This window comes from Haliotis rufescens, unplaced genomic scaffold, assembly GCF_023055435.1.
Source record: "Haliotis rufescens isolate VD_foot unplaced genomic scaffold, xgHalRufe1.0.p SCAF_1, whole genome shotgun sequence".
In the NCBI taxonomy this organism is placed as follows: Eukaryota; Metazoa; Mollusca; class Gastropoda; order Lepetellida; family Haliotidae; genus Haliotis; species Haliotis rufescens.
Window position 1 is genome coordinate 1,272,568 of NW_025963779.1, and position 19,053 is coordinate 1,291,620.

The 19,053-nt window shown below is 43.6% G+C and overlaps 1 protein-coding gene across 1 annotated transcript; it reads right to left on the bottom strand.

Moving 5' to 3' along the window:
• Positions 1 to 4,086: 4,086 nt before the first annotated feature.
• Positions 4,087 to 15,751, bottom strand: LOC124117446 (GATA zinc finger domain-containing protein 14-like). The gene is made up of 3 exons (XM_048382926.1): positions 15,712 to 15,751; positions 13,766 to 14,848; positions 4,087 to 4,646 (listed from the first exon to the last, which is right to left on the bottom strand). The coding sequence occupies exons 1-3, from the start codon at positions 15,749 to 15,751 to the stop codon at positions 4,087 to 4,089; spliced, it is 1,683 nt and encodes a 560-aa protein (XP_048238883.1).
• Positions 15,752 to 19,053: the final 3,302 nt, after the last annotated feature.

The window sequence follows — 19,053 nt, forward strand, 5'->3', positions numbered from 1 at the left end:
GAATCTATCTATACTTCTTCTTCAAGGCCTGTATGGGCGTCCTGTATTTCTGCCGGTTCCACGTTCACAACATAACGAGGAAGCATAGGGAAGGTGTGGGTTCGAATCCCGGACGTCAACCCAAAAAGGTACGAGAATCTGTACTTTACTCAGAAAGTGTTATCCTAAGTGTAACATTTGTAACGGTAGAGAAGCCAATATATGCACTTTGAAAACAGGGTGATGTGGGTGGGTGTGATGACAAAGAGCTGCGAAGAGCTGTAAGGAGCTGAGCAACGTCCACCACAGACCGAACACGTGGTGATGACCATGTGAACGTGTCTTCTGGTTGTCAAGGACAACTGCGATGAAAAACAAGTACAGAGTTTCCCTTAACTGCATGTGAATTTCTCATTTCGCCTCATCAGCTATTTTCAGCTTTTCAAAGCAAGTTATCTAATAATATTGTTTGCTAAAGTTCGAAGTGTTGTTTTATGATACACACTTTCCGCTGATCGTGTGCAGATACGCTCTACCAACGTGACATCTGGTTTGACCTTGAACAACTTAACATATTTGTTATACTCTTATTTAAGAATAATATGTCGACAAAAGGATTACATGTTGTTTAACGATTCAGTACCCAGGCGTTTGCCGCGAGATGTATGTCCAGGTTATCCGTCTACAAAAAGACATGTCAATCGTGTCGATCGTCGCTTTTTGATGTCCGTGAACTTTTGATCTATGATTTCAACTTTTGGAACAACAATAAAACAATTCATATGAACTCAAATTACAATGGTTAATGAGTCATGCAATATTTATGTTTATCTATTAAGGTTCATACACCAGTGAACTCGCGAAAAGTTAATGAGAATTCGTATGATTTATAATCACTATTTTATACCTCGAAGGATGTGTACACAACTATACAATATGCATTATTATCACTATTTTATATCTCGAAGGATGTGTACACAACTATACAATATACATTATAATCACTATTTTATATCTCGAAGGATGTGTACACAACTATACAATATGCATTACTATCACTATTTTATATCTCGAAGGATGTGTACACAACTATACAATATGCATTATAATCGCTATTTTATATCTCGAAGGATGTGTACACAACTATACAATATGCATTATTATCACTATTTTATATCTCGAAGGATGTGTACACAACTATACAATATACATTATAATCACTATTTTATACCTCGAAGGATGTGTACACAACTATACAATTTACATCCACCAGCTTCACAGGGGAATAAAATAGTTCCTCAAAAGACCGGCGCATGTTTGCTCAAATTGCTCTTCTGTAACATATTTTGTAGTTTGGTTCGTGTAAATTTCACATATATTAATGGCATATTACACTCGGAAATATATTGTAGCATGTCGTAAAATAATTCTTATTGATAACTGATAAACGCATTGCTTAAAAACATGTCATAGTATTATGATGTCATAATAGAAAGGAAAACTTTGTGTTCACTTACCACAGCAACAATAGTGTTCACTTACCACAGCAACAATACACGAGGTTCTTGCCACACAATGCCTTTCCTAATATGAACAATGACGATTGGAGTAAGAGATGATGGGGATTTTGTTTTCTCATGTTTTTTAAGGAATCATTATCAAAGCAAGAAATAGACAGTATTTATACAACATACAATAAGTATACATTCACAACGACACGTTTGCTATAAGACGTCATGTAATGGTTGAATGAAAATGTTTTCATTGCAGTTTATTTCTTCATATATCCCTGTTGCTCGACCCCATCATGTGGCTCGACCCGGGCTTACCACAATGGGCACCCAGGATGCTCCAGGAAGCGAGAAGCAGAAACTGTTTTTGAACCATATTCTTTTTTCAATAAATATTGAGAGGATTGCTTAACATGCCAAATGGTCTGAGAACCTCTCCGACACGAAAAAACTCTGAAAACAAGATATCAAAATTGCCTATTAGCAACACAGTGGGTGATAATTCAACATCATAGGCATGGTGATGTCTTATTGTCTTTTAAAGGCTAACAAGGCGTTTGGACAGTGTATAAACAATCCTAAACAGATTATACTATTGTAATGTTTAACTGTTGTATGTTTCGTTTCCAAACAATAGAGTTTTAAGATCGAACAACACAGAATAACCTACTCGCAACTCGGGATAAGTAGCAAAGGTTCGGGACAAGCATCATTCATTCACTCGAGAACTCGTCTATCACTTCCTCTTCCATTGTTGAAAACATACAATAACAACCCCAATAGCTGCATATAATTTTATAAGACAGCTACGCGATAAAGAACAATGACGAACGAAGCGTGTTTTTTTTCACGATAAACCATTGTTCTTTTATGACTTCATTTCTGGAGATTCGAATATGCGCTCACAATTTGATGACGTCATATATTTGACGACGTTGGTGTCTCGTGTGTTGTTCACTATAGATGTACCTTGGCTACGCAGATATACAACAGTGGCCGAGTGATATGACAATCGGTATTAGGAGAAAGGTACTTACAATCGACGTGAGGATTGTGAGAATATGCCGGAAAAACCAAACTTAATCCACCTGATCGTAAAATGGCCTTCCGAGTCGGATTCTATTCATCATTATTAAAATTGAGGTAAGTATTTTAAAGCTTGTACATTTTGTTAAAATCCTTAAAGAGGCTTTACATAATGTTAATATCTCATATACGAAGTAAACGACTCGCCCCTCATGGTTTATTCTCCCTGAAGTGTTTATTGTACGATAAGCAACCTCCACTCGTCATTTATTTCTTAAATACTGCTGTTGTACCCAATAACATATATATATATGTCTGCGTCATGCGAAAGTCTCCCACTTCCCTAGAGGAGTGGACATCAGGCCTGCCGCTAGTCAATGTCGCCGGACCCCACAGCCAAGCGTGTGTTTTGATTGCCGAGGTGTGAGATTCCTTGTTTGGTAACACTGCACCAACATTATGCAACGGCGTCCGGCGCGAGCACGTTGTGACAACAGCGTCCAGCTTGTGCTCACGGCGACCTCCACTGGACCAACCAACTGACCTGCAACTAGCCAGCCAATCTGTCAACAGAACAGTATACACAGGAAGGGCACAGCTTTAATATCATGTATTTAATGGCAAATTTAAACAGCCCTGGAGGGGGTATGTGCAGCTCTTCGCCCCTATATGCTGGTCGATGGTGGTGTGGTGGCATCTCACTGAGAGTAGACAAACGGTTGGTCTCCTTAACATCACATGCACCGGGCCAACCAGGCAGGGCTGCTGATGCAGGTTTTAGCGTCTATGTTCAAGGTCAAACCTGCTTTCACGTGGGTTCTGTACACAAAAACCAGTTGCTGGTTTGTGAGAAGATATTCATGATGCCAGACAATCATACTATATTTAAAAACAAAATAGGTTGCCAATGTATATATAGACATATGAGACCGCCTCATCTGTTCCATATATTGAACTATGCCTTAAGGGGGGTGGGGGTTGGGTGGGGTGGGGTGGGGTGGGGTGGGTAGGGATGGGGGGGGTCACGGGTGGCCAAGTCGTCGTAGAGTTGCGTCCCTTGGGCACGCCAGAAATCTATGATTGTGGGATCGAATCCCGGTTCGCCCCGATTATGTTTCTAGGTTTGTCAGCACCATACCCGTGCTCGTGGGTTTCACCGAAGTGGTAAACGTCTAAGACCTGCATCACTTCGGGCTTTCCTTCCATATTAAACTGACACGCCGTGATATAACTGGAATATTCAATTTGTTAAAAGCGGCGTTCAACACAACTCACTCACTCACTATGCCTAAAGATTCTGGGTGACAGTAAAGTACTCTCAGTAGTGTGGGTGCATCAACCAAGTCAGCGAGCCTGACCACCCGATCCCGATAGTCGCCTCTTACGACAAGCATAGTCGCCTTTTACGACAAGTATGGGTTGCAGAAAACCTATTCTACCCCGGATCTTCACGGGTCTGTAAGATCTGTAAGCAGACCTGACAGAATACCATCATCCACAACTGTGTGTGAATGAAACACAGTGACATGTTTGAAAGTGACGTCGCTTGTGAATAATCATTGTAAATAGCTTACAAAAAAGGGAATGGTGTCTTGGCTCGAAATGTCCTGCTTATGGTCCTTGTCGCAGCTGAGTGAGGGTGGATAGTGGGGGACTTGAACGTGTGTTTCTGTGTGGGGGACTTGAACGTATGTTTCTGTGTGAGGGACTTGAACGTATGTTTCTGTGTGGGGGACTGGAACGTATGTTTCTGTGTGGGGGACTTGAACGTATGTTTCTGTGTGAGGGACTTGAACGTGGGTTTCTGTGTGGGGGACTTGAACGTGTGTTTCTGGGTGGGGGACTTGAACGTATGTTTCTGTGTGAGGGACTTGAACGTGTGTTTCTGGGTGGGGGACTTGAACGTGTGTTTCTGTGTGGGGGACTTGAACGTATGTTTCTGTGTGAGGGACTGGAACGTGTGTTTCTGTGTGAGGGACTTGAACGTATGTTTCTGTGTGAGGGACTTGAACGTGTGTTTCTGTGTGGGGGACTTGAACGTATGTTTCTGTGTGGGGGACTTGAACGTGTGTTTCTGTGTGGGGGACTTGAACGTATGTTTCTGTGTGTTGGGGACTTGAACGTATGTTTCTGTGTGGGGGACTTGAACGTATGTTTCTGTGTGGGGGACTTGAACGTATGTTTCTGTGTGTTGGGGACTTGAACGTATGTTTCTGTGTGGGGGACTGGAACGTATGTTTCTGTGTGGGGGACTTGAACGTATGTTTCTGTGTTGGGGACTTGAACGTATGTTTCTGTGTGTTGGGGACTTGAACGTGTGTTTCTGTGTGGGGGACTTGAACGTATGTTTCTGTGTGTTGGGGACTTGAACGTATGTTTCTGTGTGGGGGACTTGAACGTGTGTTTCTGTGTGGGGGACTTGAACGTGTGTTTCTGTGTGGGGGACTTGAACGTGTGTTTCTGTGTGGGGGACTTGGACGTATGTTTCTGTGTGGGGGACTGGAACGTATGTTTCTGTGTGGGGGACTTGAACGTATGTTTCTGTGTGGGGGACTTGAACGTATGTTTCTGTGTGGGGGACTTGGACGTATGTTTCTGTGTGGGGGACTGGAACGTATGTTTCTGTGTGGGGGACTTGAACGTATGTTTCTGTGTGTTGGGGACTTGAACGTATGTTTCTGTGTGAGGGACTTGAACGTGTGTTTCTGTGTGGGGGACTTGAACGTATGTTTCTGTGTGGGGGACTTGAACGTGTGTTTCTGTGTGTTGGGGACTTGAACGTATGTTTCTGTGTGTGGGGGACTTGAACGTGTGTTTCTGTGTGGGGGACTTGAACGTATGTTTCTGTGTGTTGGGGACTTGAACGTATGTTTCTGTGTGGGGGACTTGAACGTGTGTTTCTGTGTTGGGGACTTGAACGTATGTTTCTGTGTGGGGGACTTGAACGTGTGTTTCTGTGTGGGGGACTTGAACGTATGTTTCTGTGTGTGGGGGACTTGAACGTATGTTTCTGTGTGTGGGGGACTTGAACGTGTGTTTCTGTGTGGGGGACTTGAACGTATGTTTCTGTGTGTGGGGGACTTGAACGTATGTTTCTGTGTGTGGGGGACTTGAACGTATGTTTCTGTGTGGGGGACTTGAACGTATGTTTCTGTGTTGGGGACTTGAACGTATGTTTCTGTGTGGGGGACTTGGACGTATGTTTCTGTGTGGGGGACTTGAACGTATGTTTCTGTGTGGGGGACTTGAACGTATGTTTCTGTGTTGGGGACTTGAACGTGTGTTTCTGTGTGTGGGGGACTTGAACGTATGTTTCTGTGTGTGGGGGACTGGAACGTATGTTTCTGTGTGTTGGGGACTTGAACGTATGTTTCTGTGTGGGGGACTTGAACGTATGTTTCTGTGTGGGGGACTGGAACGTATGTTTCTGTGTGGGGGACTTGAACGTATGTTTCTGTGTGTTGGGGACTTGAACGTATGTTTCTGTGTGGGGGACTTGAACGTGTGTTTCTGTGTGGGGGACTTGAACGTATGTTTCTGTGTGGGGGACTGGAACGTATGTTTCTGTGTGGGGGACTTGAACGTATGTTTCTGTGTGTTGGGGACTTGAACGTATGTTTCTGTGTGGGGGACTTGAACGTATGTTTCTGTGTGGGGGACTTGAACGTATGTTTCTGTGTGTGGGGGACTTGAACGTATGTTTCTGTGTGGGGGACTTGAACGTATGTTTCTGTGTGTGGGGGACTTGAACGTATGTTTCTGTGTGGGGGACTTGAACGTATGTTTCTGTGTGGGGGACTGGAACGTATGTTTCTGTGTGGGGGACTTGAACGTATGTTTCATGCTTTTTGTCAAATACGGTGTATGTCACATCTCGAGTTTGACAAAAAGCATGGAATAACCTCCGTATATATACCTCTGTAACAGGGGCCTATGTTTTAATGTATTCCGGTAAATTAACCGCTGTGTATTACGTTAAAACAACCTCTGTTAATGTGAACAGTCTTCAGTTGTGACTTCATGTCTTCCTTTTGTAATTTGAGGAACAGCATGAAGCACCTCTAGAATAACAGTTGCCGTAGTTGAACAATTCAAAATGTATCAACTTCGTCCGGGGATTTGAAGTAATGATGTAAATAATAATATTTCAAAGTTTATTCGAACATGTTTGATAGGAGATAAATGAGAATGTCCAAACTCGGCCCAATGTCACACGGTGACGACAAGTCACGCCACGGATTGATGCTCCTCGGGTGTGGGCTTCAGACTGAGCATATATTGAATTAATCCAGACCACCGTACTGGAGGCCACCTTACTCCAACACTGAGTCCGTTTGGAGCCATCCCGAAGAGTTGACTTGTAATTTACATGCTATTGTATCGATTTATACAATCTTATGGGAACGTAATAAGCTTAAAGCCATATTCACATTCCTATTCTTTTAAAATTATTTGTTCTAACCTCTGTACATTATCACATGTATATAAGATTCCATTTATACAAAGGCATTCTATGCCTAATCGTGCTATGTTACCCGTGCTATATTAATCACCCAGTACACGCAGCTCAGCATCAGTGACTGACAGACAAATCACAAGTTGCAATGTGTGTAGATGTTACGTGTACATGTTGATGCGTCTCATGAGTGTTTTGCAATCCTCTCACAATGACGCAGTACACCGAAACTGTAAATATTCAGGAATACACCTTCTTGTTCAGCTAGAAAACTCAAAAACCTAAAAATCGACAGAAGATTTAAAAAAATAAATTTTCAATATAATTTCAGGGAATTGGAGGACAAGAAATCTAACATTGACAGGTAAACTGACTGTTGTCCAAACCATGCCCTTGTCTACTTTAGGGCAAAACCTTTCGTTTGTTCCAAACCCTCCAAGTGAATTCACTGGAGTTTGGACCAAGCAATCCAGTGATAAAGTCTGGACCACACAATCCAATGATAGAGAATTAGGACCAAGCAATCCAGTGTTAGAGAATTAGGACTAGGCAATCAAGTGATAGAGAATTAGGACCAAGCAATCCAGTGTTGGAGAATTAGGACCAGGCAATCCAGTGATAGAGAGTTTAGACCAGACAATCCATTGGCAGAGAGTAGTTACACGCGACAGTTCAAGTGGTTCGTGTGTCGGTAGACGACATTTTAATTCTGAATTTTAAGATACATGTGTACTGACCGAGAATTTCTCCAAATTCTGGAAACTTTACATCTTTTAAAATAAGAGTAAAACAGAATCCCAGAGATGAGTTTATCTTTAAATGGAAAAGATGGGAAATTGACATGGCGAACGATCCACGAAATCTTCTTTCACTGATAATTATCTGTACTGGCAGTGGGATTATTGTTATATTAAACCTTTTATAAGAGGTAGCAGGGGTGAGAGTTGACTTTATAACAATGTGGCCATGGGGGTGGAAGGCGCAGAGAGATAAGTTATGTTTGAATAGTAACAACCTCCAAGTGGTCGCTGTTTTCTATTTTTAAATGAAATGTTCTTATTAACGATATTGTCCTACACCTCTTCCAAAACTCCATAAAACTCGTGCAAAGAGAGGGAGAGTGAGATAGTGCTGGGTGTAGCAAATATACCAACAGCAAAGAGAGGGAGAGAGAGATAGTGCTGGGTATATGAAATATACCAACAAATCCCCGAAGTGAAGATGCGCCATAATGCTTAATAGAACCCAGGAAGACTTTCAGTATATTCACAGAAAGTATTTGAGGTATTTTTTGCAATCTCAGAAGGTTTAACTATGTGAAAACATTTTTTGTTCAGCATCCCACACGACTAGTTAAACAGCTTCATTCCTTGGATCATTTGTCACTAAACGTGGTGATCACAGATAGAGTTACATTTCGTTCGTCAAAGGCTTAGGGCAACTTGAAAAGAAATCAATTCGGTTAATTATACTCAAGGCCATTGACACACTTACATAGGTACATAATGTTACAGGCAATAGAGGTAGATATCATAAATACATTGAAATTACATTGTGAAATAAGTGATTTTCTTATAAATAATGACAGTTTACAGAACTTCATTTGGTTACCTGGAATGCAGGTACGCCTTTCACACACTGAAATACAAAATGAATTGAATTGTCTTCCCTGCGAACTTTTCGCAAACGACTTATTGTGACCCCGTCCCATCAGTTCGCAGTTTAACAAAACATCCACTGACATACACGGACTTGTTGATATAAAGCACGTCATATTTTAGATACATTATTTAGGATAAACAGTTTTCATATTTCGAGCTTACATTTATCGTTGCCCACAATTCGTGACAGGAAATATTTCTTAAACTCAATTTTAATTAAATTTACAAAGTACATTTATTCAAACTCTACCAAATACCACTTTCCTTCCTGGACTAATTCTCTGATAGGTGTATCATGTCCATGTGCTTTACCTTGTTTTAATTTGTCAGTTGACGCTTAATTAAAGGTTGAATTAACCCTCCCCGTGACGTCGTTCATTTCTTCACACATTGTACTGAATGTATCATCTATATCTTCATATTCTGGAGTTCCGCATACAGAGCGCTAAAGTGTGTGGACCATGTCTCTAGTAAAATAGGACGCAAAGTTGGTTTGTATTTTCGGATTTGTTTAAGTTTCCTCAAAAAAGCTTGTAAATCATCACGTAGTATATTATCCAAATATTTAGCTGTTTTTGTTTTATAATCTACTTATTGCCTTAAACTTATTTCTAACATTCTTGTAAAGGTAGCAATTGTTAGGTGATTTATTACCTATTCATAGCGCACGTCTCTCTTCCCTTCTTGCACAGAAACCTAGGATTGTGGGTTCAAATCCCGGTTCGCCAAGATTATGTTCTAGGTTTGACAGCACCATACCCGTGCTCGTGGGTTTCACCGAAGTGGTAAACGTCTGAGACCTGCATCACTTCAGGCTTTCCTCCCACATTACGCTGACACGCCGCTATATAACTGAAGTACTGTTTAAAGCGGCGTTAAACCCAACTCACTCACTCACTCTAGCTAGTCGACTGTCATTGGCAAACCATTTATCCCTGTATTTATTTGCTATCAAAATGTTTACTGAATAATTCACCAGCGTTTGTTAGTGAACCACGGACCATATCTACAGAAATCAGAACGTTTACTACAATAATGGTTTTAACCATTTCTAGTTTGACGGAGATTCTGAAACAAAATGTAAAATGAAAACAATACGTCCAGTGCTGCACTTCCTCTTTGATACCATCTATGTGAAATTTGGGGATATGCCATTTAAGCAAGACGTGGGCATCCCCACCAACCCCAAAAATCTCTTTATACATGTGAATCGGAATTTCTGATCGGATTGGAAATGTCAAAATACATAAAGCGACAAAACCCTTTCCATATCCAATAGAAATCTCTGCATAAAGCAGTCGATTGTACAATTCCGACTACATCATGAGCATGTGTTTATGAATCACTATCAAATACTAATGATACTAGGTCTTCGCGAAAAGTGAGCGTATCCTGTCCCATCGGTGGCGGAGGAGAGTGTTTTGTCACAGCCCAGCCCATGTTTTTCCTGGATCTTGCCAATCACATTAGTGTCAAAATGGACAGAAAATTCAACAACATAAATGATTTCATTGGAATTAACAAAAAGGACAAGATTAGGTTTGTTGGCCTGGATACGTCGGAGGTTGTAAACGGGCCTATTCATAAGAATTTTGTGTGTATCATTTTCCATGACGCCCTCTACATATTCTGGGTCGTAACATGGATGGACCTGTGTGTCAAAACCACAAGCATGGCGAAGACGGTAATTAAAATGACCGAGCCACTCCATTATGTCGCTTAAGATACTGTGTTTGTGCCAAAGCTGGGCCTCTACTGACAATGTGTTGGACAGTCTCATCACACAGTGGTGGTTTTGAGTGGAAGTGACTGGTCCTGAGCAGCAAACAGAAAGCCTTCTGTTTCACTTTTCAGGCCAGCCGACTCCATCCAAGCGAAGGACTCTGCAGAGTTGCTGATCATCTCAACACACTGCACATAAACTCGATGCAGTGGTCGTTCATATAGCCTCTCCTTGAAAAACTGAGTCTGGGCCGATTTGATATGGCACATCGCTTGGTTGATACTCATTTCTGTACCGTCCAGCAGTCCTGAGCCATATAAAAATCATCATTGACTTTGAAATCATGTCCCACATCCCTCGTTCGTTAATAACTGTGGAATGCCTTGTTTTCATCATGTGTCTTGACATGCTTCACAAGAGAATCATCAGACAAATAAATGTGTGCAAAAGTGCCATTAAATTCTATCACAAGGAGCTTCCACGTTAATCAACCCACGCCCTTCTTCTAATAGTCGGAATCGACGCTTTCTTATGAATGTGGAAAGGATTTTATCGCTTTTATTAACAATTTCACATTTTCCGCTAATAACAAGTTACGTAAGTTTTTTTAAATTAAACATACTGATGTGATGTTATCCGCTTGCCTGTCTGGGATATCCCAGCCCACTGTCACCGCTACCTTGCAATACCACAGCCGGTGTATCTTAGCTTGTTTAAATCAATATTGGATTTTCACGATTCAATACATGGAACGAGATCTGGGTACACGTGCCACAGGCTCCACAAACATCTCTCCCCAAAGTTACATAATGACACAACAGGTTCTACAGAAGACACCACAGACTTATCCCCAGATTACTGCTGTCAGTGTTGATCTCCCTTCTGCATCCTTCGTTACAGCCCTGTCTCAGTACCACCTTCCAACACATCCCGTGTACATCTGTCTATCCTATTGTCTCTCAATACACTGCAACTAATACACTGCAACTAAAGCTTAAGAACACGTTGTTTATGTCACACTGGTTGTATACTTTTATGAAACTGTAAAAAATGTACGAGTATTAAAAATAATGAAAAGTGCAAATTTGAAATTGAAGGTGGTGGAAAAAGCTGCTCAAAAGACACGTCTGAACGCAACCAGAGGTTTACACACGCACGTGCATTACGTGACAAGTAACAGTGGGTAGAAACTGGTTCCATCCAGATACAACTGAAGTTGAATGTCTCATTATATGGGCGACTGTAATGCCGTTGAGTATAGTCACAGACGTGAGGGCTGACAAGGGATATTCTGAGCGTTTCGGAATTTAAAAAAAATAAATCTGTTCCAGAAAATGCTAGAAATTTGTCATAGGGATTTTCGAAAATTGAAATATTCTTCACTGCAAATGTTCTGAAACCTATAGTGCTGTAGTCCCAAAACACTTGTTCGACTCCCCCGATCATCGGAGCACTGTGTGAAACATTCTGGTTCATACACAAATCTCAGACAATTAAAAGGCCGTCCCTCACAATCTAGTGCAAGGGGCATAACTCAGCCTTGACTAGAAAGGACATTTTTGTCTTGCCTTCATTCGTTACAATCTTAATTCAAGGTTCGTATCTCAACACATAATGACATCACCGCCTTTCTAGTAGGTTTACAACTAACAAGATCACCCACAAGTTATTTAGTACGTTGTGGCACCGGGGGAGCAGGATACCTGGCATCAACACTATTTGATACTGATTCACTCACACAATCTCATAAGCCGGAATCGTACAATTAACTCTGCTTTCAGCAGATATTTCTTCTGCGTGTGGAAAGGTTTTTTAAAGTGAATTTATAACCCCAAAAGAAGACATATATATTGACTGATATGCCTTAACTTTCTACTTTTTGTGTAGAATGCCTGTGCACATCTACTGTCTGTGCACATCTACTGTATGTGCACATCTACTGTCGTCACCGCGCCACCAAGGACCAACCACGACCGTGAGACGTCACGACGCCACAGAAAAACCACCCACCACCGTGAGTCGTCACCGCGCCACCAAGGACCACTGCCCACAGTGAGTCGTCACACCACCACCAAGGACCACCCACCACCGTGAGTCGTCACCGCGCCACCAAGGACCACCCACCACCGTGAGACGTCATCACGCCACCAAGGACCACCCACCACCATTAGACGTCACCGCGCCACCAAGGACCACCCCCACCGTGAGACGTCACGACGCCACCAAGGACCACCCACCACCGTGAGACGTCATCACGCCACCAAGGACCACCCACCACCGTGAGTCGTCACCGCGCCACCAAGGACCACCCACCACCATTAGACGTCACCGCGCCACCAAGGACCACCCCCCACCGTGAGACGTCACGACGCCACCAAGGACCACCCACCACCGTGAGTCGTCACCGCGCCACCAAGGACCACCCACCACCGTGAGACGTCATCATGTCACTAAGGACCACCCACCACCGTGAAACGTCACGACGCCACCAAGGACCACCCACCACCGTGAGACGTCATCACGCCACCAAGGACCACCCACCACCGTGAGACGTCACGACGCAACCAAGGACAACCCACCACCATGAGTCGTCACCCACGCCTCCAAGGACCAACCACCATCGTGAGTCGTCACGACACCACCAAGGACCACCTCCCACTCTGAGACGTCGTCACGCCACCAAGGACCACCCACCCCAGTGAGACGTCGCGACGCCACCAAGGACCACCAGCTACCGTGATTCGTCGTCACGCCACCAAGGACCACCCACCACCGTGAGTCGTCACCTCGCCACCAAACTAGCCGCTACTACACATGACCTACACACAGGGGGATGTTGACGAGAGTTTCTGTTGAGAAGCTTGCAATGTTTATTACCTCAGGTTAATACATCGTCAGTTAATAGCGTCTTGACACCACACGGCAACATTATCCCACTCGCCAACAATAGAGCATTGACACACCACTCGGCAACACTACACCTCTCGCCAATAGGCCGGTGAGGAATGCGATCGAGTCTTTTCATGGTACGTCAAGCTCAAAATGTGTGTAAACACATTTGTGGAATTAAATAATTGACATTACATACGTGAAGCAAAATGCTAGCCTGGTTGGGCATCCCAAACATGGCTTGCTTCAGGTAATTGAGTGAGAACTGAACGTACGATGGTACTTTAAACATCTGCTCGGGCCGAAGGGGAATTAACAGCGTTCTGTATTTATGTTAGCGTGGTTGCCGTTGGCGTGGTTGATATTACCGTGGTTGCTGTTAGCGTGGTAGCTGTAACCGTGGTTAATGTTAGTGTAGTTGATGTTAGCGTGATTGCTGGTGGCGTGGTTGCTGTTAGCGTGGGTTTTTTTTTACAATGGTTGCTGTTGGCATGGTTGATGTTAGCGTGGTTAATATTACCGTGGTTGCTGTTAGAGTGGTTGCTGTTACGATGGTTGCTGTTGGCGTGGTTGATGTTATCGTGAATGCTGTTGGCGTGGTTGATGTTACCGTAATTGCGGTTGGCATGGTTAATGTCAGCGTGGTTGCTGTTAGCGTGGTTGCTGTCACCGTGGTTGATGTTGGCGTGGTTGCTGTTGGCTTGGTTGATGTTACCATGGTTGCTGTTGGCGTGGTAAGTATTACCGTTGTTGCTGTTGGCGTGGTTAATATTACCGTGGTTGCTGTTACCGTGGTTGGTGTTGGAGTGGGTGATGTTGTCGTGGTTGACGTTACCGTCGTTGCTGTTAGCGTGGTTGATGTTAGCGTGGTTAATATTACCGTGGTTGCTGTTAGAGTGGTTGCTGTGACCGTGGTTGCTGTTGGCGTGTTTGATGTGACCGTGGTTGATGTGACCGTGGTTGCTGTTACCGTTTTTGCTGTTACCATGGTTGCTGTTGGCGTGGTTGATGTTACCGTGGATGCTGTTTGCGTGGTTGATGTTACCGTAGTTGCGGTTGGCGTGGTTGATGTCAGGGTGGTTGCTGTTAGCGTGGTTGCTGTCACCGTGGTTGATGTTAGCATGGTTGCTGTTGGCTTGGTTGATGTTAGCGTGGTAGCTGTCACCGTGGTTGCTGTTGGCGTGGTTAGTATTACCGTTGTTGCTGTTAGCGCGGTTAATATTAACGTGGTTGTTGTTAGCGTGGTTGCTGTCACCGGGGTTGATGTTAGCATGGTTGCTGTTGGCTTGGTTGATGTTAGCGTGGTAGCTGTCACTGTGGTTGCTGTTGGCGTGGTTAGTATTACCGTTGTTGCTGTTAGCGCGGTTAATATTAACGTGGTTGTTGTTAGCGTGGTTGCTGTTAGTGTGGTTGTTGTTAGCGTGGTTGGTGTTACCGAGGTTGTTGTTAGCGTGGTTGCTGTTAGCGTGGTTGTTGTTAGCGTGGTTGGTGTTACCGAGGTTGTTGTTAGCGTGGTTGGTGTTACCGTGGTTGTTGTTAGCGTGGTTGGTGTTACCGTGGTTGATATCACCGTGGTTGCGGTTACCATGGGTGACAGTGGTTGCTAGGAATACAGCATTCTGGAATTTCTTTTATTAGCATGTACATACAATACGGTAGCTACTTTTAAACAGGAGTCTGAGACACAGCAAAACCTGACAAATTACAGCTCATTATCAGCTGTGACAACGGATTCACCTCCTCTTGGATGCCGAACTATTTTCCTGACGCACAATTTCAAAGATCTAAAGAGTGAACCTGTCGTGTTATAATGTCGGCACCCTTGATCTTCACACCACGGGTGAAGCGTTCAGATCCTGTTTCATATTTCTGAGAAATACTTTGTATTGTCGCATGTACTTATATACCTTGAGGCATTACCACAATTACACAGTAAAGCCCGCGGTGCACTCAGTCAGTGTATGGAGCATTGGCATTGTCCACAGAGTAGAACCAACACAGACAACATGTCGGAATACACCAGTTGCCTCGTATGTTTTTGCTTTTTTGTCGGTTAACGCCGCACTAAGCAAGATTCCAGATATATGACAACGGTCTGTAAATAATCGAGACTGGACCAGACTAACATGTGATTGATATGAGCATCGATTCACGCAACTTTGATACGATGACATGCATCAACAAAATCAACGAGCCTGACCACCCGATCCCATTAGTCGTCTCTTAGGACAAACATAGGTTGGTGAAGACCTATTCTACCCCGGATGTTCACGGGTCGTTTTGCATGTACCCGATGTACAGCACGTGTTTTCACGTCCACCTGGCACCGGGAGAGGGTAGCCCTCACAAAGAGTCCCTGCCCGGTGATTACCCTAACATAACACATGCTGTATGCCCCCAGTTGAAGCCACACAGCAAACTGCGCTACTTATCTCCTCACTAATATGTCCAACAAATACTGTTTACATTCCCGTTGACCGTCACTATACACCAGTGGGGACCCCATAGTGTGGCCGTCAATGGGAGCGGTGATTATACCCCGGGTGGCCTTCTGTCACCCCTACCCTTCAATATTGGGGAACATACACGTTTTCAGTCTGCTGTGGTCAGTGAGAGCACTTGGCGTGGCCTTTGTGAGAGATTACTGACATGAGGGAAGGGGTGGAGGCTAGAGGGTTGGTTGAGAGAGAGAGAGACAGAGAGACACAGAGAGACACAGAGACAGAGGGAGAGAGAGAGACAGAGAGAGACAGAAAGAGAGAGACAGAGACAGAGAGACACACACACAGAGAGACAGAGACACAGAGAGAGAGACAGAGAGAGTGACAGAGAGAGAGAGAGAAAGAGAGAGAGAGGAGAAGGAAGTAGCATTGAAAGGTCGCGGCAAACAATAAACCAGTTGTTATCCATGAGGCCGTGGACACTTCCCAATGACGCGATATATATTCTATCTATTCTATGTTATTTGCATTTGAGAGAGTTTTGTTAGTAGTGCTGATGTCTAACACCGATCTCATTTTTAGTGGCTCGGGACCCGGGGATTTTATCGAAAAATGTAGATTGTCCCCGATAATCTTTGAAAAAAGAAATTTTGCTTCAGACTGTTAAAAAACAAAGAAATTGCCTGCTAAAAAATGTACTATGTTGTAACTGTAAGATATTTTTTTCTTTAAGAAACTCAGGATTTGTAGCTGTAGCTGATTAATAACTAATCTCAATACAAAACACACTCAAGTACACTAAGGTATCTTCTCTAAAGATACACACGGCGCCTGACATGGTGCAGCATATAAGGATCTAGACCATCATATGTAATGATACACATTAACTACATTTATCATAGCAATGAACAATTTCCTTCTTTGTATTCTTACAATTACTAAGATAGTTTTAACAACATAATACCAAAAGCTAAGCAAAGTATCTTTCCTGCTGCGGAAATTCATTGAATTCAGTATCCAGTGTGTGTGAGTCTTGTTTCGACGCACACCCAGTCCACCATTATTGCCGTAATCGTGTCATCCGGATGAGAGCTGTTGACTGTCCACACAAAGACTGTCCCGGCGTCATTAGGTACGCTGTCATAGACAACATTCCACGTCTGTTGTACATCGTCAACAAGGGAGACACCGGCTTTCATCAGCACACGGGAACATCATGTAGATTATCTTTATGTATGTGCCCTGGCCTCGAAGCCAGAAGGTATATCTGCATCAATGATTACTCTGTTCCGCCGTTAAATCCATCTTTTCATCATACCCCCGATTTCGGTAGTTATGTGAACTGTATATTTGAATTTGCTTTGATCCGTAACTAATGACTCTGACTTGATGTCTCCGCGTCACAATGCATCGACACACAGACTGAAGTGTGGAACGGAGACAACCCTTCAGCAGTTGTCTCCCTTGGTAACGCCCATTGGCATGCTTGGGGTTTTCAAGTGAGGTGAGAAGAGGTGAGGTGAAATAGGGATTAATGTCGCGTTCAAGATTATTGAACTTACATAGCGACGTGCATGTGTCTGTGTGTGTGTGTGTGTGTGTGTGTGTGTGTGTGTGTGTGTGTGTGTGTGTGTGTGTGTGTGTCTTCTTGTACTAGTCCGGACTAATGCCGATTTTATAGTGCCAGCCCTCTGAGGTACAAGCTTAACATGAATACCCAACTCAGACACAGTATACTGACTCTTAGCCCCTTAATGCCGACCTATTAACGTCTTTTGGTATGACGCAGCCGGGGATCAAACCCCGGACCTTCCACACACATATCTTTACGGAGGCATCACAGATGGCCGGGAGCATGGGCGTATACTGACACAAGTCGACCCTCCATAAATGTGCTTTCTATTTCCTAGTCGATCTCCACCAAATGGTCGTCAAGATGACCCTGTTCAGAGATGTCAGACTGTTAAAGTTGTGTCATGAAAGTGTATTTCACTTATAGAGCTACGTGCTTGCGTGTGTGTGTGTTTGTACTAATGCCGGTTTCAAGAGGCTAGTCCGCTGAAATACCATGCCGCAGATATGGATATCGCAGTCAGGCACAGGACACTGACTCCGCGCCGACCAGTCCTTGTTTCTTGCCCTTAATGCCGACAGAGTGCCAGGCAGGGTAACACGTACCATCTTTTAACGTCTTTTGGTATAACGCGGTTTGGAATCGAACCACCGACCTTCCGCTCTCCAGGCAGACGCTCTACCACTGGACCACGGGGGCGGTTAGCGTCATGAACAGACGTTTCTTACATCTCAACCAAGTATTCAACATATTAAAGTAACGGGAGGCGTGGAAACGTTAAAGAGAGAACAATAGCAGCATTACTATACGTAAAGACTTCACTATGACGTCATCTAGAAAAAGGAGGCCGGTTATTCATTTATAATATCAGTTGCCAATGCTGGACCTTATTTGTATGGATGACTGATGATGAACTGGGAAACGCGGAACTCAGACCTTCATCCTGGTTTACATCACAGAAACTCAACAGGTCTGCCGTCTTCTTGTCTCTTTATTTGGGAAAAGTACACGCAATCGTCTATGACACTCTGCTCTATGTGAAGTATTGGTCTGCGGTTCTCTGTTTATTTAGGAATAGTTAACAAGTTAGATATATTCGTATGTAGTCAAATATTCGTCTCCCATTTCCCTACAAGTGGGATAAGGTTTCCATGTGCGTATTTCCCCAGATTTACCCAAAGTAACCATTTTCTATCTTCTACTATTTTTAGGTTTTGTCGCCTTAATCTTATTTGGAAAACTATTCACCTGTGAATTTCGTCTCCCGACAGATATAACCAACGGACCAAAGACCCAATGTGACCCTAAAACACATCGGACAGTGACTGCTGACATGATTTCAACACAATCACTTTGTCCACACCAATCCTCGGGACAAGCTTGATGTCAAGAACCATCCAGGTATTATCCAGGCTTAATCAAACGTTGGTAGGAAGACATGATTTATCTTCACATCAACACCTGAATATCGGCTTATGTCCAAACAATATCACATAACTAACATCTGGACTGGCACCTGACAGCGCTATGAAAGTACTGCAACAGGAGGTGTGGCTGTCCACTCGGGGCCAGGCCGATCAGGATACACTGCCCGCAGTACAATGTCAACTGGCCGTTTATATCTGAATCAATCTGAGTACTTAATGCATAATGTCATATTAATTGTGGTTGTTGTTACCTATTGGTCAACAAGTAGATTGTACAGGACATCAACGTAATGAATCTCTCCTGATGTCAGGTCTAAAACAGTTGGCTAGGGGGTCTGAGGTGGTCGCCGTTCGACGCAGGCATACT

Excerpts from the sequence above, each read along its gene's own strand:
- LOC124117446 (XM_048382926.1), bottom strand. The coding sequence starts at position 15,751 with ATGGGGTCCCCACTGGTGTATAGTGACGGTCAACGGGAAT. Across the intron at positions 14,849-15,711 it reads TAGTGACGGTCAACGGGAAT|CAACCACTGTCACCCATGGT; the intron begins GTAAACAGTATT and ends CTGTATTCCTAG. Across the intron at positions 4,647-13,765 it reads CCACTCTAACAGCAACCACG|AAACATACGTTCAAGTCCCC; the intron begins GTAATATTAACC and ends TCCCCCACACAG.